The sequence below is a fragment of the Peromyscus eremicus genome, chromosome 6, assembly GCF_949786415.1.
Source record: "Peromyscus eremicus chromosome 6, PerEre_H2_v1, whole genome shotgun sequence".
Classification (NCBI taxonomy): domain Eukaryota; kingdom Metazoa; phylum Chordata; class Mammalia; order Rodentia; family Cricetidae; genus Peromyscus; species Peromyscus eremicus.
In genome coordinates, this window is record NC_081421.1 from 63,553,198 (window position 1) to 63,577,896 (window position 24,699).

Genomic DNA, 24,699 nt, shown 5'->3' on the forward strand with positions numbered 1-24,699 from the left:
TGGGTCCTGGGAAACGGGTACTCAAGCCATTTTCCCTGTGGGGAACCTGAGCCTAGAAAGGTTGAGGAATCTGCCCAAAGTCACCCAGGCTCAACTTGAAGCTCTCTCCACACAGAGCTGGACTCTAGAGCCAGGCACTCTATGGACTCTGACCTAGAATGCCCTCCTCACCCAGGACCTGAGCCCTATAGGGTTCAGCCCGTGAAACGGGGTGACATGGCCCCTTGAAACCACACACACTCAGTTATTTTTATCTCCAGTTTATTTTTTTAGACTAAGAGCAGAGTATGAAAGTCACAGCAAAGCACTTGAAAAAGGCCCGGGATGGGTGGGGACCACAGGGTGGGCAGGGCAAGGTCCCAGGAGTTGGTTCCCAGCTCAGAGCGGGAAGGGAGGGGGCATTGTTGTTACGGTCTCCAAAAGTGTCTGTGCGTTGCATAGGTCCTGTCTTCACAGAAGACAAAAGAGGGGCCAGGGGGGTCCCGAGGGGGGCCTAACCTGGTGGGGAGGGGTCTGAATCTGGAAGGAGGAGTCAAGAAAGGTCAAGGTTAAGGAAGGGAAGGGACTCTGTCCGTCTGTACATTATATATAGAGATATAGTGTCTGTACATGCCTGTCTGGCACCCCAATGCCCACCCCTGTCCACTGCCTGCTCCCCCCAGGGGTGTCTATTTGTAAACTTGGATTCAATCCAAACCACAGTCCTCTGTGTGGGAGTGGGGGGGGGGAGGACATGCTTATTGCTGTAAACAGGGGAAGAGAGAGCCTGAGGCTCCGCCCCTCGCCCATCTAGTCCCCTCCCCATGTTCTGCCCCCGGAGGAGAGTGACAGGGGGCACCTCCCAGGCTTCGTTTGTTCTCTCTGGGGCATATGTGCCTCTTGGGGGACAAAGAGGGAGGGGCACCAAGGGTCGGGGAAAGGTACCAGGGGGCAGGGAGTCCTGAGCACTGCCTTTTAAAGCTCCCAGGTTTGGTACCAAACATTACCGAAGCCACAGGCCGCCTGGGACCTGTGGCTGTCCCTGTGCCTGATCCACTACAGTGCCTGTCCTAGAGAGAGTGGGAAAAGCGGCAGGCACAGATAGATAGATGATGTACAGTGCAGACCCCACTCCCAACCACGGGAAGAAGGACGTAGGCCCCACAGCTGACTCCCTGCTCCTTTTCAGCCCCGCCCCACCTCTCTCTGCCATAGGAAGGGGCAGAGCTAGGAGGCCAAGAGTGTCATAAGGAAGAAGGCGATGCCCACGGCCAGAGGCAGGTGTTCCCGCTTGGGGCTGGTCCCGCTGATGCTCTTCTCAAGCTTGGGCACCTGGGGACTCTCGCCCTCAAAGTCTTCTGTGGAAAGATAAATAGACAGACTGGTAAGGGCTTGGCTGTGCGCTGGGGCGGGGGGCACGCGGCGGCGGCAGCAGCAGCAGCAGTGGAGCCAGGGATGTGACCACCCATAGGGGCGGGAGGGGCAGGAAGGACTCTGGTCCCAAGGGAAGGCATGCGGGGGGAAAAAAAAAGCAGGCACCGGGAAGGGGGCTGCGGTTCCAGCAGTGGCCACCAGAGGGCGCTGCGCAGACTCACCCAACACGTTGATCTTCACATTGGGGCCCATGGTGAACTGGGGGAGAGTGGGGACCGGCTTCTCCCCGGAGTGCGATGCTGCGGGGTGGGGTGCGGGTGGGGAGAGAGGAGGGGAAAGTCAGGGCCAGGACCCCCACCCCCTGCTACAGCTGGGGAGCTAATCCCGGTCGCCTGTGCCCTCTGCCCCCATCCCCAGGAAGCCAAGGGAGCCCCAAAGCAGGGAGGCTAGGATGCAGACGTGGCTGGAAGCCGACGCTACTCACTGGAGGCGCAGCAGACGAACACCTTCATCCTCAGACACTTCCAGTGCAGGTTGTGAGTGGGCGTGGCTGGGGAGGAGACTGGGCCTGAGTTGCTTTCACTCACTTGGTGCCCTTGAGACCTTACGCCTAGACTCTCATCCCCCTCCAAATTACCCGCATCCGGCTATGTCCAGGAGTAACTGCTCCATCCTTTGGACACCGGTCACCATGGCTGTATAGTCAGCCCAACCCAGAATGCCCGTAACAGAAATGCTCTGAGGCCCGAATTTGGGGCTGTCACCAACCCGCGTGTCCCCCCACCCCTCCCAATCCTCACAACCCCTCAGAGATCAAACTCTGAAGCCTTATCCTCGGTGACCACCAACCACACCGGCCGGCCGGGGATCCCCGGGACCCTACCCTGTCACCCCAGAGACCGAGGACCCGGCACTCACAGATGTAGTAGTATTCTTGGCCGGCATGGAATTCATATCCCAGCGAGAAGGCGCTGTAGCGCTGGAACTTCTCGGAGAACTTGATGGGGCTGTGCGAGGCGTGCTGCCGGTTACATTCCCAGCGCTTGGAGCCTTGGCTGGCGTTGCAGGTGCGGTAGCCGCTCAGGTTCACCATGTAGAGCACGTACTGCTCCGCCCCGCCGCCGGGCCCGGAGCTGTTGTAGTGCGGACAGTAAATATCCAGATAGTCGTTCACGTTCACCTGCACCGTGTAGCCCTCTCGCCGCAGGCTGTGGACAAACGGAGCGGGTCAGAGGAGAAACCCCAACGCTCTAAGGTTTTTCCATGTCACCACTTCGCAGACCTTCACTGGGACATTTTAGTTCATACAGATGATGTATTTTGATTATAAAAATAATAAGAATTCAGCCGGGTGGTGGTGGTTCATGCCTTTAATCCCAGCACTCGGGAGGCAGAGCCAGGCGGATCTCTGAGTTCGAGGCCAGCCTGGGCTACCAAGTGAGTCCCAGGAAAGGCGCAAAGCTACACAGAGAAACCCTGTCTCGAAAAACCAAAAAAAAAATAATAAGAAGAATTCACTCCCCCCAGACTCCTGGCTTTTCCTACATTTTTTTTTCTCAGCCCCTTTCTGTCCCCAGAGTCCAGTAGGTGAGTCAGTCCCCTTACTGTGTCCTCTCCTTTTTGGCCTGTCCTTCTCCTGGTGGCCACCAGAGGGTAGCAAAGGCACAGGGAAGCCTGGCCTACCTCCTAAGGAGGAGAGGGAGAGGCGGAGGAAAGAAGGAACCTGGCTCCGGTTGCCACAGAAACAGCGCAGGCCCCAACGACTCCCAGACCCAGGCCCGGATTTCCTCAGTCTATTCCCCACAATTCACCAGCCCCGAGGAGGGACTGAGGAATGTAAGCGAGGGTGAAAGTGGAGAGACAGGAGCACAAGCCCTCACATCGATTCTCCCAGAATGCCTTCTTGCTGCTGCAGGTCCACCCCCCAGGCCAGTCCGACAGGACTTGCCCTCGTACACGCGTGTACGGCGGCTTCATGCACATACATGCACAAGTTCCATGGCACAAACACAAAAATGTCCACCGCCCACTCCTGGGCGGCAGATACTCGGAAAAGCTAGATTGCATGGGTGCTGAGCCTATGCCGGTATTAGCTGGCCCCATCGATCTCAGGGCTCCCCTCCCCTGTATTCCCTACAGGATAGGACCTCTGTCTTTGTGGTTCTGAGTCCCATTTGCCTCCACCCCGAAGCCATGGACAATGAAGTCCCCAATAACCTGACACAGATCAGGGAGCCGAAGAGTTCAGCATCAAGGCCCTCCCTGTGATCACCCCAAGATTACTGCCTCGTTACATACTTCCTTCCTCCACTTGGATGCCACTGCACTGTCCCCCCCCCCCACACACACACCATGATAATGCTAGGCACAGGCCTAGACAAGACGACTGTGTCTGTCACTCTCCAGAGGAGTCTCTGGGACAGAGAAGCAGATACTGGGTCCCCAGGAACCCCCACCCTGCTTGTTAGTCCCCACCTGAGTGCTGGCCTGAACATCCTGGGTGGTAGCACAGGATGGTGTGGGGGACGACAGAGATGCCTCAGTGCAGAAGTGTGGCGGAGTGGGTAGACGTTTCCCTTAACGTCCTCGGGGCAAGCATGCGTACATGTTGGCAGTGATGCAGGAGGGCAGTGGGCACAAGAAAGCATGGGTTATACCTGGTGGAATGACAAACCACTGAGTCCCTAGTCCCTGGGAACTCCCTGAGGGAAGGAACTGGCTCTCCCTGTCACCAGGCACTACCCAGTTCCACAGGCAGCAGTCAGAGGCATCAGGGAGATGCGCTTGGAGGCTTCTTCCCGGGACAAGGCCTCGAGGGTCCTCCCTGACATTATCCAGCCTCACTGGGTTACTTGTGTTGCCCCCTCCCCAGGACGGGCAACGAGGCCGATGGGTAACAGCTGGTGTCTGGGCTCTCCAGTAAGAACAGGCACGGGCTTCTTGAGTCATCAGGAATGCCACCAGTCCCACTTGGTTCCCATGGGAGTGATGGGTCACTCGGGCCCCTCCCTGTCCCTGGCACTCAGGTGGGCAGGAGTCTCGACGGGCGCTGAGTGCAGGAAAACGGGTTAGACGAGGCTGCTCCCAGCCACCACCCATGCATTGTATGTCCATCCCAGCCCCATAGTCTCCTGTGACTTCCCTAAGGTCCTGGGGAAGGGGCCACCAGCCAGCCAGCACGGAGTGCCAGGCCTAGACCAGCCCCAGAGCCACCCTGGAGCCCTGTTCCTTCGGCCTCACGCATGTATGCAGCCTGAGTTTGAAGCCAGCCCCTCCCCGTGGCTGCCCCACTGAAGCCACACACCCCATTACAGCAGGGAGCGAGCCAGCTCCAGAGATGTTCCTACAGGTGGTACCTCAGTTTCCTCAAGAGGGTGGACTGAGCATAGAAAGTGGTTGCTGTGTGACGACAAGAAGCCACCTCTTACCTATCCCTGTGCTTGGTGGCGGAAAAGGCTCAGAAATGCCCCCTCAACCTGGCTATGTGAGTCAAAACCTGATGGCGAGTTAGCTGTGTCCATTGGTATCTGGTGGTGGGTAGAGAACAGAAGGCTGGGTGCCAGGAATCCCAAACCATGACTCCTAGGAGACCCGACCTGTCTGTTAGGCACAACCTCTTTAATTGAATCTGTCATCCTACTTAACCCAGCAGTGAAGGGGAGGTGCACAGAGGCCCCAGCAGAGCTTTCGCAGCTAACCACGCCTCCGGGGTTACCCCCCTCCCGCGCTCCGCGGAGGGTGGGCCAGCATCTGGGGACTGGGTTCTGCCCTGCTCCTTCAGGGAGCTCTCCATTCTTCCCTCCATTGTATTCCCTCGTTGCTTCCCACTTCTCTTGCAGAGAGGTCTTCACCGCTCTTCTACAGGGATTACCCCCTTAAGCCTGTTACTTCGTCCCTCCCGACCTGCAACACCGCGGGTGCATCCCGACTCTTCTCACTTCTACAGCACCCTGGCTTCCCAGGCCCGTGGAACTCAGCCTTCAGTGTCCGCAGGGGGGACAGGACGGGAGGTGGGGGAGCGGGGAAGAAGCAAACGTCTCCCCCTGGGGCCATTAAGGGCAGGTAAACAGGGTGTCTAACAAGACCTGGGAGAAGGGAAAGGCTCCCGAGAGACCCTGAACTTGTTAAACCCCTATCCTCGGCCTTAGAAGCCAAGATGCAGAGTTAAGGGAGTGGAGGAAAAAAAATGCAGAGACTAGGTTCTTTTCCCTCTAGTGCGCGCCCCCGAGGCTGCGCGCCGCCCGCTCCAGCAGGCGAGGCCCAACCACGTGTGCGCGGCGTGGAGTCCGCGCGCCGGGGCTGGGGGGTGGGGTGGGCAGCGGCGGCGGCGGCGGCGGCGGCGGGAACGCTCCCGGGGCGGCGCGTGCACACTGACACCCCCGCGCCCCGCCAGCCTGGTGGCGAAGCCGCGCGCCGGTCACCCCCGCCCCTCGACCCTGCGACAGTAGCGACAGTAGCGGCGGCGAAGGTTTATTGATCTGCAGCGGCGGAGAAGAGCGAGGACCCGCCGAAAGCGAGACACACAGAGATGGAAAGACTCTGCCATATCCAGAGGGGAGGCGAACACACAGACGGATTCGCCCGAGAGGGGAAAGGGAGGGAGCCACAGCAAGACAGGGGAAGCCAGAAACAGGCAGAGGGAGGGAAGGAAGGAGAACCGAGCGGAGACTTGGGGGAAAAAAACGGCAGCGACTCAGCACCCGATCCACAGAGGCCCACAGCGGAGAAGAAGACAGCGTGGAAAAGAAGAGGAATCGGCCCACACTGGCGACTGGACGAAAACAGACCACCGCGGACGTAGTAGAGGTCTCGATAAATATTTGTTGAATGAACGTGTGAATGAAAGCGATCAGCAACGGCAGCGTTTCCCCGGATAGGTAGGGAGATCACGAGAAGAAGATGCTCTTGAGGAAGAGTACCAACACCTTCGTTTAGTTCCAAGAACGAAGCGCTGGCAAAGGGGGACACACATGTTGGGCCCTCAACTCCGCCCCATTCAGTCCCCGGCTCAGGAGACCCCCGACTTCACACTCCCATCACTCCCTCCAACAAGGTTGCTCCCACTGCGTCCTAGTTTCTGGGCCAGGTTAGGAAAAGGTCTCGCCTATTCCCAGGGACGAACTCAAGGGGGCCGAGTGGGGGGAGGCGGGGGAGGCTAGGTAGCCGGGACCCCGCCACCCGCCCCAGGTCTGTCAACCGAGGCTACCGCAGGTCTGTCAAAAGAGGTTCCTGCACGTGTCCCACCAGCACCCTCCCACGTGACCCTGAGAGGCGGGGTCGCAGACCCTCCCCCACGTGACCCCGAGGGGGCAGAGACCCTCTGCACGTGACGGGAGGTGGGAGCCAGGAGTCTGGGTCACGTGACGGGAGGAAGGGGGGGCCTGGGAGCCTGTGGCTCGGCCCGGCCCCGCCCCCAGCTCCCCGGCCCTCTCCACTCCCGGCTCTGGAGCACGTCGCTCTCACGATTTATGGGGCCGCGGATGCCGCAGTGAGAGAGCCGGGGAGCCCGGGCGCAGCGGCAACAAAGGCCCGGGAAGCGGGGCGGGGGCGGCAGCGGCCTCCCGGCCGAGTGTGCGCCGCCTCCTACCTCCGTCGGTCCCTGCCGGTGGCACGGGAGCGGAGAGGGCGACGGGAGGTTCTGGGAAGCCGGCTCTCCCATCCCGTTCCGGAGCTTTCACCTGCGCCCAGGTGTATGCGGGGGAGGGGAACCCGATCAACGCTCCCCTCAAGGCTATTCCCACACCCACTAGGCTCTGGCATCCACGACCAGGGGGTTCCCCAAGGGTGGCGGGGAACCCGGGGTCCCTCACCTGCGAGCTCACCGCCCGTGCCAGACTGTAGCGGGGCGGGGGTCGGACGTGTGAAGCTCGGGGTGGGGGGGGGGAGATGAGCTAGATATAGCAGGGTAGTCAGCACTCAGCGCCCCCCGGGGAGGTTGGAGTCCCGCTCCGGGGGGGAGGGGCTGCAACCCCACCCCCGAGGTTTCCATGGGAAGCAAAAGGGGGGCGTCATTAGCTCATCCCCACCCCCAGTCTGACACTCTGGGCGCGAGGAGGAAGAGGGGGAGGCGCAGAGCCCCAAACAACAAAGAGCGGAGCAGCAAGCAGGAGCCCCTCCCCCGGAAGGTTGGGGGTCGCGGTCCAGGCCCTTCAGGTCCCCTCCCCTGGGGTCTCACCATTTGTTCCCTAGTCGGCCTCCAGGGCGGGGAGTCAGAAGCAAAGCTGCCGCCACCGCCCGGGCAGGTGTGACAGTGATCCCCGTGTCCCCAGGGATCCCCCCTACCAACACACCGAGGTGGCCAGAGTGATATACGCGACAGCTCGGCAGGGAGAAGACAAGGGCAGCAAGGACTGTGCAGAATGACGGCCCGGTCCCGCAGCCGGCACCGGGCCGCCGCGCCACACACCGGAGGAAACCACACGGCCGCCCTGACACCCGCCCAGACCGCGGCGGCGCCAAGAGCCACCCCAGCCCAGACAAGACAGGCCACGCGGACACCGACCGCAGCCCCCTCCCCGACCCGCCGCCCGCTCCCACCCCTAGACGGTCGCCGACGCAGACACACAAATCACACACAGACACACGCACACTGACAGCCGCGCACGCCCGTTCACACTCGGTGCCATACGCCGTCCCTAGCCTCAGCGTGTGTGTGTGTGTGTGTGTGTGTGTGTGTGAGTGTGTGACACGCCGACATCTCTGCCTTCTTCTTTCTCACCAGTACCCTGCGTTCCCAGGGCCCCCCAACTCCGCGACCTGCCCCGGCTCACCCCAGTAGGGTTTAGCCACACAACCAGAGCAACCCATTTCCCCTTCGTTCTGGGGAGGTGGCGAATCGGACTTCCTGCCTTAATGCCGAACCCCACTTTTAAGAGCAAGAGTCTTAGGCAAAACCCCATCAACGTTTAGAGGCTGAAAACAGGTCATCCCTGGGCTCCCAAATGCAGCGGCCTATCCCCAGCACACCGGTACCCCCAGACTTCAACCTAGCCAAAAGGAGTGTGGATGGTGGGGGGGGACTACGGGACGGGGAACACTAATCCAAAGGCTGGTGTGGAAAGAAACCAAGATGGGGCTGGGGCCCCCCAACAGCCTCCTCCGCACGGCCAGAGCGCTCCTCACTATGCCCCAACAGCTTCTCTCAAGACACCCCCTAGTTTCACAGACGCCCACATAGTGCGTCCCCTCTCCCTCGCCTCTCGGCACCAAGCCTGTCTCCCAGGACTGCCGCCAGGTTCCCCTAGGACTTCTAGGGCCCACCAGCTCCCCCATCACTGACGCGGGACGCACGGGCTCTCCGGGTCCCCGACTCACTGCTGGTTGGAGCTGTTCCAGTATACCGCATGCCGGTTTCCCAGCGCGCCCCCAGGCCCCTGGGCCAGCAGCGGCAGCAGCGGCACGGGCACGAGCAGCAGCAGCAGCAGCAGCGGAGCCGCCGCCATCCCCGGAGCCGCCGCCGCCGCCGCCCCCCGACTGAGCCCCGCGCTCCCGGCTTCTCAGCTTCCCAGCTCCCTGCTGCCGCCGCTGCCAGCCCCCGGCCTTAGCCACGCCCACAATCCTTCCCTCCGCCCTTCGGGGCGCGCCCCCGAGGCCCCGCCCCTGGCGCGCTCACGCCGGGCTCCGCCCCACTTGAGCCCAGAGCGCGCCGCGCGTGGGCGACGGGAACTGTGTTGCCCCTCTAGGAAGAACGCGCCTCTCCTCTCTCCTAGGTGATTTGCTGCGGCGCCTTGCGTCTTTGGCTCCCCCAGGCTGGAGTTCCCAGAAGGATCTGGGAGCCAAGACCGGGATACACAGCTTGTGCAGGTCCACACCTTTCTCCGTGGACTGTAGGAGTGTTGAGGAGCGAAGGGCTACCTCTGAGTAAGCAGGACTAGACCCACATCTGAACGGAGTTGGACCTCCACTTCGCCCTTCCCATGTGCACAAGGAGTTAAATGGACACATGATGGGGAAGCCCTCAGGTGGTACCCAGGAGCTAACAGCTGGCTGCCTGAAGGCCCTCAGCTGAGCACGAGGGCTTGTTTTTCTTGGAGCCAAGGCAGAGAATGTCATCTTCTGGGGGCTGAGCACAGTAGCTCACTCCTTTAATCCTGGCACTCTGGAGGCAGAGCCAGTCGGATCTCTGTGAGTTCGAGGCCAGCTACATAGGTCTGTATGGGGGCTACATAGTGAGACCCTGTCCTTAAAAAACGGCCTACTCTGGTAATCCAGGGCAAAGGTGTTGGTGTTGGTGATGGGTCAAGGTAGGAGGTGGTTGGAGCCAAGCAGGAATGGAGTGATCTTGGCAGGCCCACAAAGGGCCACTGACTGCCTCCAACCCCCTCAGCGATGTCCTCAGGCACGCTCATTCCTGCTCCCATAGATGCTTTCTCTAAGGACAGAGAGCGTCTTGTGTTCCAGCACTCATCACAGCCATTGTCTTAGTGGGGACATCCAAGCACAGACATGGCATACACACAGTGAGGGGGGAAAAGAGAAGGTGTGCATACCCAGGGACAGGGAACACAGGAACACAGACACTTGCCACACAGGCTGATACACACCAGTTACTACCATAACTAGGTAAGAGACTGGTAGAAACACAGGCCTGTAGACACACACACACACACACACACACACTTCTCCCTAGCAAACTGGCCTATCCCTCTCACAAAGGGTCCAGAACCCGACCGATCTCCTCTCTTTTCTGGAAGCCCATACCGAAAGGCAAAGCAGAACCAGGCCTGACTGGGTTCTCAGGACCCCTAGCAGCTGTGCCCAGGGAGGCAGGTGCCATGCTATTTTGTTGTGCTTCAAAAGGCAGGGCAGATGTCTGCACCCTCCGTCTGTTTACCTTTGGTAGTATGAGGCCTTGACCACAAGCCTGCCTTGGGTGTGAAGTTGGGGGAGGGGCACTGCACCCACAAGTAGGCTCTATGCCTCCTGGCTGCTAGGCAAGAGTGGGTGCACCTCTCCACTCCAGGGAGACATCTTCTCTCTTCTTGGGAGCCAGAAAATAAATGAGGTCCCTTGGGATGGGAGTGAGGGACTTTGCAAACAGTTCTCTTCATTCTCAAAGGGGTTTTCTTCACCCCAATAATGCTAACCTGCATACTCCAGGGACCACAAGTTCCAGCCCCTGCTCCTCCGTGGCATGCCTCTGATCCACAGAAGTAAGCTTCTCTCTGTGGGCAGAGTAGTCAGAGAGCCTGTCCATATGCACAGGCTGGATTGGTCCAGGACTTTGAATTCCATTTTTGAAAACTTGATTCCTGTTTCTAGATTCTGGGTTCCAAGCTGGCAATGTACTTATTGGTAGAGCATGTGTATGAGACCCTAGGTTCAATCCCCATTATGGTCAAAATAAATGAATACTAAAACCTGGCTTTTATTTAGAGATTTGGGTGATTTGGGTCCCATACACGAGAGCCCAGATGTTCCTCTTTAGAATGTACTCCCTCCTCCTCCTCCTCCTCCTCCTCCTCCTCCTCCTCCTCCTCCTCCTTCTAGCGTCATAGTGGGAGAGGGCTCAGAGGTTAAAAGCATTTGTCACTCTTCCAGAGGACCCACGTTTGATTCCCAGCACCCACATCACAAATGCCTGTAACTCCAGTTCCAGTGGATCTCCACTCTTCTGCACTCACATGTGCAGATACCACACCCACATGATTAAAAATAAACAAGAAAAAGGGGAGCCTTTGCCTTTGAACCGGGGGCCCTCTCTGTTTAAGCCTGGGTTTAAGATCATTTTTCTCTCTCTGGCCAAAATCTGACTTTCAGACACTGTATGGGGCCTGTGTCTGTGGGATCTGGTCCTCGGGTACCCAGGCTTCTGTTTATGGGGCTACTGGCTGGTTTGGGCCTTCATGTGGTTCACAAAAGCGCCCCTCTATGCAGATTCTGTCTCTAGAGAGCAGCCCTTGGCAAGTGGTGTCTTCGTGCAAAAGCAGAGGGTTTACGTGTCTCCATCTTAGTAGGGGGTGTGAGCTAATGGCAGCCTCTTCTGGCCCTTTGTTGTAACTTTTCAATGCCAAGCACAAACTTTCATAACGTGTGTGGCAGTTCTGTCTACAGAATATGCAGTGTGTATGCACCTCCAACTACAGTACGTTCAAGAGCCTCAAGGGAACTGAGAGCCTGTTATTCATTCATTCATTCATTCATTCAATTGAGACAGAGTCTCTCTCTCTCTCTCTCTCTATGTATCCCTGGCTGCCCTGGAAATCACTGGATAGACCAGGCTAGCCTCAAACGCCTGCCTCTTCCTCCAGTGCTGGGATTAAAGGCACGTGCTACTAAGCCTAGCTGGGACCTAGCTGGGACTGGGATTCTTGAAGGACTAAGCCTATGTATATGAGATCTGTGGCATCTGGGTCAGAAGAAGTCCTGTCAGTGGGGAGTAGGCCTTTGTTTATATCTGTGGCTCCCATCATTCTTGACTGGCCTCCTGCAGGAAGAACGGGTTATCTGTTTGGGCACTGCCATTCAGCAGGCCTGTGCATACACCGCTACAGAATTGCTGAATACAGCATGGAGCAGACACAGGAAGGTCTGCAAAGCAATCCTTACCCTGCTGCAGAGGATGTGTCCTCAGTGTCCCTCTGTCTCATTCTTTTTTTTTTTTTCCCCAGAGCTGAGGACCAAACCCAGGGCCTTGCGCTTGCTAGGCAAACGCTCTACCACTGAGCTAAGTCCCCAACCCCTTTTTTTTTTTTTTTGTTTTTTCGAGATAGGGTTTCTCTGCGTGTTTTTTTTTTTTTTAAGATCTATTTATTTGTTATGTATTCAGTGTTCTGCCTGCATGTATACCGGAAGGCCAGAAGAGGGCACCACATCTCATCACAGATGGTTGTGAGCCACCATGTGGTTGCTGGGAATTGAACTCAGGACCCCTGGAAGAGCAGCCAGTGTTTCCAACCTCTGAGCCATCTCTCCAGCCCCTCTCTGTGTAGTTTTGGTGCCTGTCCTGAATCTCGTTCTGTAGACCAGGCTGTCCTCGAACTCACAGAGATCCACCTGGCTCTGCCTCCCGAGTGCTGGGATTAAAGGCGTGTGCCACCACCGCCCGGCAACTCTGTCTCATTCTTTTAAAGTGTGCTTGGGGGCTGAAGAGAGGGCTCAGAGGTTAAGGGCACTGGCTGCTCTTCCAGAGGACCCAAGTTCAACTCCCAGCAACCACATGGTGGCTCACAACCATCTATAATGAGGTTTGGTGCCCTCTTCTGGCATGTATACATAATAAATAAATAAATAAATCTTTAAAAAAATAAAATAAAATAAAAATAAGAGTGTTCTTGGGGCTGAAGAGATGGCTCAGTAGTTAAGAATACTTTTTACCCTTGCAAAGGACTTGGGTTCGATTCCCAGCACCCATATGGAAGCTTGCAGCTACCTCTAATTCCAGTTCTATGGGATCCTACCCCCTCTTCTGGCTTCTTTAGGCACCAGGTATAAATAATGGTACACAGACATACATGTAGGCAAAACACCCATATATTATGAAATAAAGTTTTGTTTGTTTGTTTGTTTGAGACAGGGGTCTCACTATACAGCCCTGGCTGTCCTAGAATGCCCAATGAAGACAAGGCTGGCCTTGAACTCACAGAGCTCCACCAACTTCTGCCTCCTGAGTGCTGGGATTAAAGGCGTGTACCAATATGCCCAGTATTATTTTTTTATTTTATTTTATTTTTTTTGGTTTTTCGAGACAGGGTTTCTCTGTGTAGCTTTGCGCCTTTCCTGGAACTCACTTGGTAGCCCAGGCTGGCCTCGAACTCACAGAGATCCGCCTGGCTCTGCCTCCCGAGTGCTGGGATTAAAGGCGTGCGCCACCACCGCCCAGCTCCCAGTATTATTTTTAACTAAGTTGGGTGTACTGGTGTCTCTAACCGCAGCACTTAGGCGGTAGAGGTAAGGAAAAGCAAAAGTTGAAGATCATCTTCCCCTACAAAATGCGTTGGAGGCCAACCCGGGCTAAATGAAACCTTGGCTGAAAGTAATAATAATAATAATGATAAAGCTGCCTGAGACTAATAAAACCAGCTCCTTGGTTTCACCTCCCACAGTAGGTCACAGACTTAAGTGTGAAGCTCTGGAACATCAGGCCTGACTCTAAGCTGCTGTTGGCGAAGCTGGAGTTTTCTCCATGGGCCTGGTCCTCTCTCTGGGCCTCAGGCCTCCTCTCACGCAGAGGCTCTGCCTTCTAGTCCCACTGGCCTTGGGGCTGGCTGCCATGATCTTCCCAGGAGCACTGAGCCCAGACTCCCTGAAAATCCTGACAAGGTGCTCCATTCTCCCCATCCCTAGGGTCCAAGGCATCAGGAAGCTGAGCAGGTCTGAGGCTTGGGGAGCACTCCGGTTATGTAGCCCAAGGCAACTCCCAGGACATAGGGTAGCAGCCACAGAGCTGAGTTTAGTTCAATAAATCATGGAGGCGAGGGCCTGGGGGAGGGGAAGGCGGGAGGGGAGGGGGCTGGATAAATAATTCATTAAACAAATAAACAAGGAGCCTGTAAGAGCGAAGCTTAGCCATGGTGTGAGCAGAGGGAGCCGCCGCCAGCTCCTGACATGAAATATTCACAGGCTCTGCACCTCCACAGGGTCATGTTCTGCTGTGCGAGTACCGTAGACACCTGGGTACTGTGGGGCGGGGCCAGGTGTGTGCATTGGCCTTCTGACTCCTGAGTGTGTGTCCACATGGCCCTCTGGTATGCTGGACCACCTGAGGTGACATGAAGCCGCACATATGACTGACACATAGGATTAAAAAAAATATAGTGGTGGCGCACGCCTTTAATCCCAGCACTCGGGAGGCAGAGCCAGGCGGATCTCTGTGAGTTCGAGGCCAGCCTGGGCTACCAAGTGAGTTCCAGGAAAGGCGCAAAGCTACACAGAGAAACCCTGTCTCGAAAAACCAAAAAAAAAAAAAAAAAAAAAAAAAAAAAAAAAATATAAATGAATGACGGCAGGAAACACAGTACCCCAAATTTTGTCTAGGATACAAAAAATTAGGATGCAGTGCTTGGTTGATGGGGTCAAAGTATAATAATCTCAATTCCTACACATGCCCTGATCCTCTACTGGGCCTGGGAAGCCAAGGGAGCCTCTGGTAGGTGACATCTCTGGGGTGTGACGTTAGAAGTGTATGTACCTCTGGTGGCACTGGAGGAAACACTGGGAAGGGAGAAGCAGGTACAGTGTCAGTGTGAGCCCACTACTCAGTGGCTTGCCTGTCACTTAGCTTCCCTGGACTGCTTTTCTCTCCAGCAGGACTAATACTACCCTCGCCGCTTGAGAAGCTGCTCCTTGCAAAGATCAAGATCCGCACTCTCTGGAAAGCACTTAGCACAGTCTTTAGGGCCCGAGAGATGTTTGATTAATGGAGGCTTCATCAGAATCCTTATTAAGAGGCTACCTCCTTGCTCTGCCCACCTAGACCAGCCCAGAATCCCTCCCCACTTGCTTCCCCTGATTTTCAGAGCTTGCCTGACAACCATCACAGAGAGAAAGGGTGAAGTGGGGCTTGGAGAGTAGGAAAAGATGAAATAGGTTGAAGGAAGGGAGAGTCACATTTTTTAAAGAAGTATTAGCACATACCTTTAATCCCAGCATTTAGGAGGAGGCAGAGGCAGGTAGATTTCTGTGAGTTCAAGGGTAGTCGGGAAGTACCAAGTGGTTAAATAAATAAATAAATAAATAAATAAATAAATAAATAAGAAATCTCCTGCCTTCAAACTGTGGGAGAAGGAGCTCTTGAACTTCTCAGACCCCACAGCTGCTTCTTAATCTCATACTCTTCCTAGGTCTGATGCTCACCAAAGCTTTGATTTCTAGAAAGTGGCTGTGGAGTGACAGAAAGGCCTGGTGTAGAGAGGTCTTTGAGCTGGGTACCACCACCCAGACCCCATCTCCTCTGTCAGCGTTTGGGCCCCCACCCTCTGCCCCAGCCATCAAGGGCATCCCTGGCAATGAAGTCTATGCCTGGGCAAAGACCAGAGTGGGTGGGGAGAACCCGGGCCCGCAGAGAGCCTTGTCGAGTCAGGGTGGAGTAGCTGGCAACCTCTTAGCAAGCCCTAGCATTCCCCAGCTCTCTCCTGTCCCCTGGAAAGGATCAGCTCCCCAGGGAGAGAGCCAGCAGACAGGTCTGAGCTGGCCTGCTCTTTTACACAGAAGAACTGGTGGGGGAGGGGACCTGGGCTCCTAGTGGAGAGTGGTAGATGTAATACGCGTGTCACTTGGGAAGTCAGAGGCAGAGTGGCCCCGCCATGCCCAGGAGTACCCTACAGCCTGGAACCCAGCCCTTTGTCTCCCTTGGCCAGACAGCTGCTGCTTTAGAAGCTAGTTTCTGGCTCCCTGATGCAAAGATAATGTCTGCCCACCTTTTCCCATGGAGCCAACATCAGCTCTCCACTTCTCTCCCCTGGGCTGTGCAGGTTCAGGCCAATCTGCACAGGAGCTTCGCAGAATTGATCTGTAATAAAACCACAATATGAGTTCAGAAGAAGAGATCAAGAGATCCAGATCTCTCTCTCTCATACACACACACACACACACACACACACACTCACATACGTAGATGAAAGTATACTGTGAAGCTGTACCAACAGTCCTTAAAGTACATCTCAACATGGACCTTTAGTATGTCAAAACACATAAACATCACTAATTGTGCCCATCTCTGCCATCAATTTTGTTCTTCACAACCAAAGCCTTCTCTCAGAGCCCATTCTCCCCTGCGTTCCCAACCATTTGTATGTGGCTCTCTGTATTAATGCTTGCACTTGGCAGCATACTTATTTAATGGACGGTTTGTCTCTGAACAATTCTTTCTTTTTCTTTCTTTTTTTTTTTTTTTTGAGACAGGGTTTCTCTATAGGTTTCTCACTCTATGGACACCAGGCTGACCTCGAACTCAGCCTGGCATGTCTCTAAGATTTCTTAAGAGAAAAGTTCTTGTCTCATGCAAGTATGTGTACTCAGCACCCAAATGAGCTTGATATTTAGTTAGCAGAGGTGTTTAATCAATGATTGTAAATCCATGAGAGAAAAAATGCATCTGAACGGCCACCATTCCTAGAATCCCTTGAGAGTCCACATGAATCCTAGGGAGTCCTAGACTCCCTGGAGAAATCCCCTGAGCGTGGCTCCTTCCTGTGTCCAGGCGTCCTTATCTCCACGCCTCTCTTTCCTTATAGCCTGTCCTTTTCTCCCTTTATCGCCGGGAGACCGTGAATGTCAGTTCCACATGCATGATAACCAGGAGGCAAGGCAAGGGTTAAATGACACCTCATTAGTGTTTAATTGAGGGGAGGAAGCTTCCCTGGCACCAGACAGGTGGGCAAGCCTGCTCCTTGCTGGAACCAGGCATCTCTAGTTCCAGCCTCTCACCAGGCATGTGGGTGATTTGGCCCTGGAGACCTTCAACCCAGCCGGGGCACCTCCCCCCACTACCAGCTTTGCCAATTTAGTCTCCAGGCAGTACCGACCAGCACTCCCCATCTGTCACCAACATCTAGAGGAGAGGCACACTCCTTATTCTTTCTCCTTTAGCTAGTCTTTGCCACTTCCCACCCCCAGGAGACTTTGGAGAGTGGGAGGAGGGGTGCGGAGCATGGAATTGGACAGTGGAGGAATACAGAGCCACCAAGGGATAGATTGCAGATACAGACAAGTGACAGAGATAGGGAGGTGGAAATGTCTGCCCAATTTGACCTTAAATGAACAGAATGCAAATGAGATGCAGACGATATGCAGATGAACACAAGGATCTCAAAATTGACATTCCCCATGGCAGTAGCTCTGCACCCAAGACACCATGGCTGTTGCAAATAACCCCTACCTAAACTCTCTGGGTTAAGTGACACTGACCTTTGCTTTGAGTGAAAAAAGGAATTTTAAGTGAGACAAGCGCTTGGCTGGGTGAAGGCTACAGAACCCGGGACGTTGAACTCCTCTCCAGCTTCCTCATCGCATTTCCCAACACCTTCTTAAGGCAGCTACAGGCGATGGACCACAGCAGCTGGAGCAATGACCACTGTCAAGGTTATGCTTGGACGCACCGTCGGTTGCTATGGGGACTTTCGTTTCCAGGCCTGAACCAATGCAGATTGCCACCGATGACCTCATGCCCCAGGTTCAGGGATTCTATTGGCTATCCGGAAGCCAGAGTGCTCACTTTTCAACTGCGTCACTGCGGGGTTCCCCCGACGACCCTAGCTAGTGTGGCTAACTAAAAGAATGGCAGCCGAGCTCACAGAGCGCTGAATGAATGAATGAATGAATGAATATGGAAAATCAAGAAGAGAGAGAGGAGAGAGAGAGAGAGAGAGAGAGAGAGAGAGAGAGAGAGAGAGAGAAAGAGAGAGAGAGAGAGAGAGAATCACAGAAAAAAAAAAGGCAACTTCGGGATTTGAAGGGCAATTTGCAACGTGATAAGTGTGGAGCAGAAATCCAGGCAGGAGATTCTCTCAAGCCTGGGAGACAGAGATTAAGTTTTCGCATCTGTCCCGCTGAGACTAGGGTTGGTTTAGTAAATTGAGGGCCCCACCCTCAGCCGTCTAGCGCCGTTGAATTTAGGGGAGACCGGTGACGCCCCAAACTTGCAGGTCGGCTTAACCTCTTGGAACTGTGCCCCTGAACACGCCGCGAAGACTTTCCGTGGGTAGGGCCAGGTTCCGGAGGGCCGCCCAAAGCCTTCGGCCTCTCTTTGGCCCTAAGAGCAGACTCCATCGGAGCTTTCTCCCAGAGAGTACCTGGGCCGACAACCGTGCAGGGCCCACGCTGTGAGGAAGGGGACAGAAAAGTGGGGGGATGGCTTGGCCTGGAGGCCAAGCCTGAGGGCGCTAGTTTGCAACCCCAAAGTCTAGCTCCTGTGCCCACCCCAGCATCTACCCTTGTACCTGCGAAGGCCTGGGCTGTCTGCAAATGCCCGAGTCTGTATAAAGTGCAGTCTGAGCCTGAGACCACGTGTCTGAACTCGAGAAAAGCCAACTAGGTCCTGGTCCCTTTTGCACGAGGTCTCTTTTGCACTACCAGCCAGAGCTCCTGCTGGGTCCACAAAGAGGTGTATGAAACCTCGGAGGAGCTGGGTAAGAACCCCATATTTCTGAATCCAGGGCAGAGGCCGCTAAACAGTTGCCCCCGACTTGCCCTGCTTATGATTTCTCTGACGAAAGACCGAGGTAACTGTATCTTTGGTTTCCATGGCAACACATAGACGCCCTCCAGGAAGATGGCAGCTTTGGAACTCCAACGCTGGACCGAAAGACTCCCTCAGCCCACAGCTCCTCCCACAGTTCTCAGCTCGCCCTTTCTTCCACACATAAACATCTTTTTAATTGCTAAAGATCAAAGTTTAGGGTCAGGACCCTAACCCATACACCAATAACGCGGCATTTTCTTAAACTGGCCTCGAATAGAGAGATTATTAACTCAAAATCTGCTCTGCCTGCAGCCACTCTCCTTAACCCTGGGCCTTAGCCAGAGCCACAGAATTACCACGAACTGTGAGGGCCCACAGTCGTGTGATAGACAGGTCCCAGACAGGTCCCTATTCCCTTAGAGAGAGGAACCGGTCGGTCCTAGGCGTGCGAGGGGACGGGGAAGGCCTCGCCGTCCCCAGCATCTTGGTGCTCCCCCCTCAAACCCCCGCCCCATAATGTTCACACGCTGCCTCTCGCTGCCGCAGCCGGGTCGGGCTAATCAGCACAACATCCACCTATCGATCGCTGGCCTCATGCCAGGCAGGCCGGCACCTAGCCAGAGGAGCCTGCGGGGCACCAGGGAGGGCAGAGCGCAGCTACAGGGGAAGGGGTGCTCCCTCTCCTGCTTCCACCTAGGGCACGGTTCAGAAAGAGGGACCTTGCGGGCTTAGGGGGTGTCAGTCTTATCTGAGAGAGGAAGCGACGGTTTCGAACTAAGGGCGAAGCAGCCCTCTCTCCTGAGCTCCGCCTCCTCCCTATAAAAGCTCAGAAGAAAGAGGCCGCCGGGGGAAGAAGGCTTTGATCTGACCCCACCTTCCCAGTTCTAGGCCAGGCACCGCCCCGAGTGCCCTTGGGGAGGGGGAGGGCCGCAAGGCTAGCTGCGGTGGCGACGCCGGCATTCTGAAACCCAGGTACTTTTCTGTTTCCTCTGGGTTCTACCCCAGCACCCGGAGGAGGCCCTGCCAGGGTGGGACGTCAGCAGCATCTGCCACCTAGCACAGGAAGATGGCTGGGGAGGTGCGAGAGGGTGCCAAGCTCCACAGCTGCTGCTGGCACCTATCCCAAACTGCCCAGAAGGGTGCCCACTGATGTCTGGCATGGACGGCCTGGGCACAGCTGGCATGGAGGTCAGGCCAAGTCAAGCCAAGAGCTGAGGCCCCAGGGAGTTCAGGTGTCAGGGAAGAAGCCGGAAGGGAGAGTAACACAAAGATGGTGGTTTTTAACGAAAGTTTATTATTTGTGTGTGTGTGTGTGTGTGTGTGTGTGTGTGCGCGTGTGCGTGCGCATTCTCATGTTCACTGTGGCATGTTCACTGACATGCCATGTGGCATCCAAAGGACAACTTTCAGGAGTCTGTTCTCTCTTTTCCACCACCTGGGTTCCAGGGACTGAACACAAGTGGTCAAGGCTTTAATCTGCTGAGCCTTCTTACTGGCATCCTTTTTTTTTGAGACAGGGTCTCTCATACCCAGGCTGACTTCCTGCTCACCGCTCCCCCTCCCCCCTCCCTCAGTGCTGGGATTACAGGTGTGAGCCACCATGCCCCATGAGAATGGGTGATTTATTGAAGGTTTGGTCCAAACACTTATAAAAATACAAACCAGCATGAAATTCAACCTCATGGCAAGTCCGTCTTCACAGAAGACAAGTGCAATGCCCCCCTGGGAGGGCAACAACTGCCCCTGGGAAGAGGCCTAGAGGGCACCGATGGCATGGCTTCTCCTTTGCTCTTGGCCAGGAACCCACCTGTTCCCAGGTCTTTGGCTTTGGCCCCCAGTGGCTCAAGGACTGGATCCCACCAAACCCCAGTCTTCCGGGTGGGAGGAGACACGAAGCCATCAAAGCAGCTATGCTCCAGGGTGCCCTGCACTGTCTGCAGCTCCCTTGAAGTTCCTCTTCAGCCTGTGGTGAGGGGCAGTCACCTACAAGGGTCACCTCAGATCCTCTGCCTTGGCACATCAAAGCTTCATCGTGTGTCCGCCTGGCTCGGCATCACCGCTACGGGAGCAGAATCCCCTTCAACAGAGGATCTTGGGGAGGGCTCTGGTTCCTTGGGGTGACAGGGAAGGTGTGCTTGGCTCACAGAACTCGCAGGAGGCGCAGTATCGGGAGCAGCAGCAGCAGGAGGAAGGACAGGCGGCTGGATGCATGCTCTCCTCGCCACCCAGAGGTGCCACTTTCGCCGGGGCTCCCAACAGGATGGGCTGACTCGGACTCTGTGAGGGATTAGAGGTGGGAGTGTGGGGTCTGCCTGCTTCCTCAGCAGCCTCCTCCCCGCCCTTCCCATTCCGTTTCCATTCTCTAGGGTCTCCCAAGGCAGCCACTGCCTTCCCACGGTCACCCTCATCCTTCCCAAACCCCAACCTCCAAGTTTTCCCAATCAATAGTCTCCAAGTCCAATTAAGGCTCTGAAGGGCCTTGCCCCTTGGGAACCGCATTCTCTGTGCCCAGCTTTTTAAAAAGGTGTGGTGGAAGCTTCCACAGGGATGACTTATGGGAGACGAGGCTGCAGCTTGACGCTTAGCCTTAGGTCTGAGGTTCCTGTTTCCCCCACTCCTCCTCTCCTCCCCAGGGCTCCCTACCGCTGGGAGGGCTGCTTGTGAGACCCTGGCCCACTTACTCCTCTCCTTGCAGCTGACAGACACCTGGAGTCTCAGGCACCGGCCAGAACTCTCCGGAGTTGGCACCGCTGATGGGCAATTGGGAGGAAGAAGTCAAGCACAGAAAAGCATCCCTTGGAGTCAGACTATTTCAGGCCTCCTTGGCTTATCAGCTTTGGGAGTCACACCGAGTACCAGCTCATCCACGCCTCTCGGCATCTCCCTGGTCCTCCTTCCTGCTTTCTGTACTCTTCTCGGCACAGATTCGGTTGAGACGTTTCCTTACCTTGTCCCAGACTCAAACCAAACCCCCGAGCCTCAGGAGCCACAGCTCGCTTTCCCCCACAGCCTTTCCTTCCTCCTTCCTTTAACACGAAGCGAAGGCAAAGAGCCCATTCCTCCCCTGCGCCTCCCCCCCCCCCCACCCGGAGGCATGCAGTATGCCCTGCTCACTCACAGATGTAGTAGTAAGTCTCTCCAGGCAGGAACTCGAAGCCCCGGGAGAAAGGTGTGAAGCGCTGAATCTTTTCGGAGAAGCGAACAGGGCTGAAGGGAGCAAAAGGCAGAGAGCACTTCCATCGCTGGAAGGCGTTTGGCCCCTGTGCCTTGCAGGCCTGGTAGCCTGACCAGTCCACCATGTACAAATCAAAGGTTTCAGGGCCCTCCGGGGGGCCCGGGCTTTCATAATGTGGGCAGAAGATGTCTAGGTAATCGTTGAGGCCCAGCTCCACCACGGCATCTCCTCGAAGCAGCCTGTGGGGACAAGGGAGCGTGGGCTGATGGGTTACAGCCTAGCACAATTGGGACAGCTGTGGGGTCTGAGCCGGCCTCTCTTACCCACTAGAGATGGAATAGCTCAGGAAGACACATGTTTCCAAGAACGACCCACCCCTTTTCAAAATCTTCTCCCCCTCTTTTCATAGCTGGGATACAATCTGAGGCCCGCATGCTCAGTGCCCCACTACTGAGCTATGACTAGCCTTTTAACTTTTCCTTTTGGAACAGGGGCTTGCCAAGTTGCCCAGGCTGGCCTTGAACTCACTATAGTCAAGCAGGCCTTGAACCTATGATCGATCCTCCTTCCCTAGCCTTCTAAGTAGCTGAGATTACAGGCCTGTGCCAACTCCTAGACTGCACACCTCCCTGAGAGACAGTGTCTAGGTAATAAATGTGACGCTCAAGTCCCTTTAGAGGGTTAAGGGGCTGTAGTGCCCGGCCATCAGCCTACCCAATCTTTGGGGAGACCTTCCCGGCAGCCCATCGCCCCCCATGGGGCCTGGCCCACCACCTGTGCCTGATAAATGCTAAGGGGATGGATGCCGCCAGGAGGCTGAGGCCAAGCCAGGGGAACAGATACATGCCCACAGAACAGTGAGAGAGGAAGTCAGAGCTCTTAGGATCCTCCGTACCACACGCAGGGAGAAACAGGCATAGTCAAAAGAGAATGAGTAAGTGGGCTCCTTGTTTTTCGAGACAGGGTTTCTCTGTGTAGCTTTGCGCCTTTCCTGGAACTCACTTGGTAGCCCAGGCTGGCCTCGAACTCACAGAGATCCGCCTGCCTCTGCCTCCCGAGTGCTGGGATTAAAGGCGTGCGCCACCACCGCCCGGCTCCTTTTTTCTTTTTAGGGGGGGCATCTTATGCAGCCCAAGCTGGCCTTGAACTCATGATCTTCCCACCTCATCTCAGTCTTTTTTTATTACTATATCGTTTTTTAAATTATGCATGTGTATGTACATGGGTACGTGACGTGAGTACAAACGCCCGCAGAGGCCAGAGGTGGTGGCTGGTCTGGAGCTGGTGTTGCCGAGGTTGTGAGCCCCCATGTGCCACCTCAGCCTTGGGAAGACTGGGATTACAGGCATGTGCCACCACACACCGTCCAACTTCCTTTTTTGACCAGACAATGCTAGGTATAAAAGACAACCCCCCCCCACCACCACCACCACCACCTCCACACAGTCCAGTTCCTCTTCCTCACCTCTCAGAAGCAGCCTGGGGGAATCAGTACAGAAGGGCTGGGACAGGCCACCCCCCACAGCACCAAATACTGAATGAATCCTGCCTCCAACACCACGCACACAGTAAAGCATGATTTAGAAAAGGCCTCTAAACGTCCTTCAGTGGGTAGCTAGCCGAGGACCACCTGCTGTAGGGACTCTTGATGAGAAGGATTCTCGGGCTTAGCTCAGACCACTAGAAGGTAAGCTGAGGGAAGATAGCGTCTTCAAATGTTTCATTACACTGGGTGTGGAAAGGCACCCCCACAAAGCCAGAGCCCAATAAATACTTGTGGATTTGGTGAATGAACCAGAAACTCAAGAGCTGGGGGCTGAGGCCCTGGTCAGGATAGTAGAAGCCAGAGTTAGGAGGAGATAGAAGAAGCCAGAGTTCAGGACAACAATAGCTCTTATCACCCAGCCCTGGTATTGGAATGACGATCTTGGGCCTGCCCTCCTGGGGGTCTGTGGCCTCCCACAGGGCAGTGTTTTGGCCTCTCACATTGGTAATGCCCAGCAGATCAGCACTAGTCTTGACACACAGTATGTGCTTATCAAACGATAGTGAATAAATGAACAGAGCCACAGATTGTCTGAAGTAGAAAATCAGAAAGGAAAACAGATGGGGAAGGCAGAGAAGCAGGGAGAAACGGGAGGCAGGATGCAAACAGCAAAAAATACCGAGGTTCAAAGGCAGCCAGCTCAGCAGAGGGGAAGAAACACGCATTTCAATCTGTACAGCTGTACTTCTTTTCACAAGCCTGACCTCAGTCAGTCCGCTTGCTTCCCAGGGTACTGGGTATTATTAGCCCATTTTGTAGATGACATAACTGAGGTTAGCAAGGTCAAATGACTGGCCCACAGGTGAATCAGCTGGAAGGGCAAGGCTAGGATTGGACAGAAATAAAATCAAGATGGAAGCAGAGATAATCAAACGAAATCAGGGGCCGAGGGGGCCTGGGAACCAGAGAGGAACTCACGTTCTTTCTCTCGGGTAAAGACCCCTCCCGGGTTCTCAGCGGTCCGCCCCAGCTCCTGCCGGCCGGCGGTTGGGGCTCACCAGAAAAGGGGGGCGGGGCCCGCACTACGGGCCCGGGCCCCCCAGCTCCCCGCTTTCAGACTCAATCCGACTACCCTCAGGACTAGGGTCCTCCGCCCGCCCCCCAACACGTTCGGGCGGGGGGACCCCAGGCACGCCTCGCCCCTCCCCCGCCGGCTCAAACAAAGGAGCCCCGGCGCGCGGCTGGGCAGGGCTCAGACAGCGCCTTGCAAAAGGCGAGCGGCGGGGGCGCGCACGGCTTGGGAGCGCGGCCCAGCTTGGCGCTCGCCTCCTTCGGCCGGGCTACCTGGGGTTAGTGGAGTTCCAGTAGACAGGGTGGCGGAGGCTGGAGCACCCCCGCAGGCGCGAGCCGAGCAGCGCGGCCCAGAGGACAGTCCGCAGCAGGGGCAGCAGCCGCATCGCCCCTGGGGTCCAGTCTGGTCTGGCCCGGCTGGTCCCGGCCCGCTTCTCTGTCCCGGCGAGAAAGGTACAAAAGTGGAGGGGGGGGGGGGGGACGGAAAGGAGGTGG

General features: G+C 55.9%; 1 protein-coding gene across 4 annotated transcripts; it reads right to left on the bottom strand.

Annotated features, from left to right (window-relative positions):
* Positions 1 to 260: 260 nt before the first annotated feature.
* On the bottom strand, positions 261 to 24,647 carry Efna4 (ephrin A4). Of its 4 annotated transcripts, none has more exons than XM_059265666.1 (6): positions 18,231 to 18,734; positions 15,711 to 15,802; positions 2,272 to 2,561; positions 1,838 to 1,903; positions 1,575 to 1,652; positions 261 to 1,337 (listed from the first exon to the last, which is right to left on the bottom strand). In XM_059265666.1, exons 3-6 carry the CDS (start codon positions 2,444 to 2,446, stop codon positions 1,207 to 1,209), a joined length of 450 nt encoding a protein of 149 aa, XP_059121649.1. In that variant the 5' UTR covers positions 2,447 to 2,561; positions 15,711 to 15,802; positions 18,231 to 18,734; the 3' UTR covers positions 261 to 1,206. The 4 variants fall into 4 exon arrangements, with proteins under 4 accessions (XP_059121649.1, XP_059121650.1, XP_059121651.1 ...); XM_059265667.1 differs by lacking the exon at positions 18,231 to 18,734 and adding an exon at positions 17,200 to 17,581; XM_059265668.1 differs by lacking the exons at positions 15,711 to 15,802; positions 18,231 to 18,734 and adding an exon at positions 24,478 to 24,647.
* Positions 24,648 to 24,699: the final 52 nt, after the last annotated feature.

What these genes read in the sequence shown, in the direction of transcription:
- Efna4 (XM_059265668.1), bottom strand. Translation starts at nt 24,590, where the DNA reads ATGCGGCTGCTGCCCCTGCTGCGGACTGTCCTCTGGGCCGCGCTGCTC. An exon ending in TGGAACTCCACTAACCCCAG is followed by an intron (nt 2,562 to 24,477) that starts GTAGCCCGGCCG and finishes GTTTGTCCACAG; the next exon opens with CCTGCGGCGAGAGGGCTACA. An exon ending in CCAAGAATACTACTACATCT is followed by an intron (nt 1,904 to 2,271) that starts GTGAGTGCCGGG and finishes TCTCCTCCCCAG; the next exon opens with CCACGCCCACTCACAACCTG.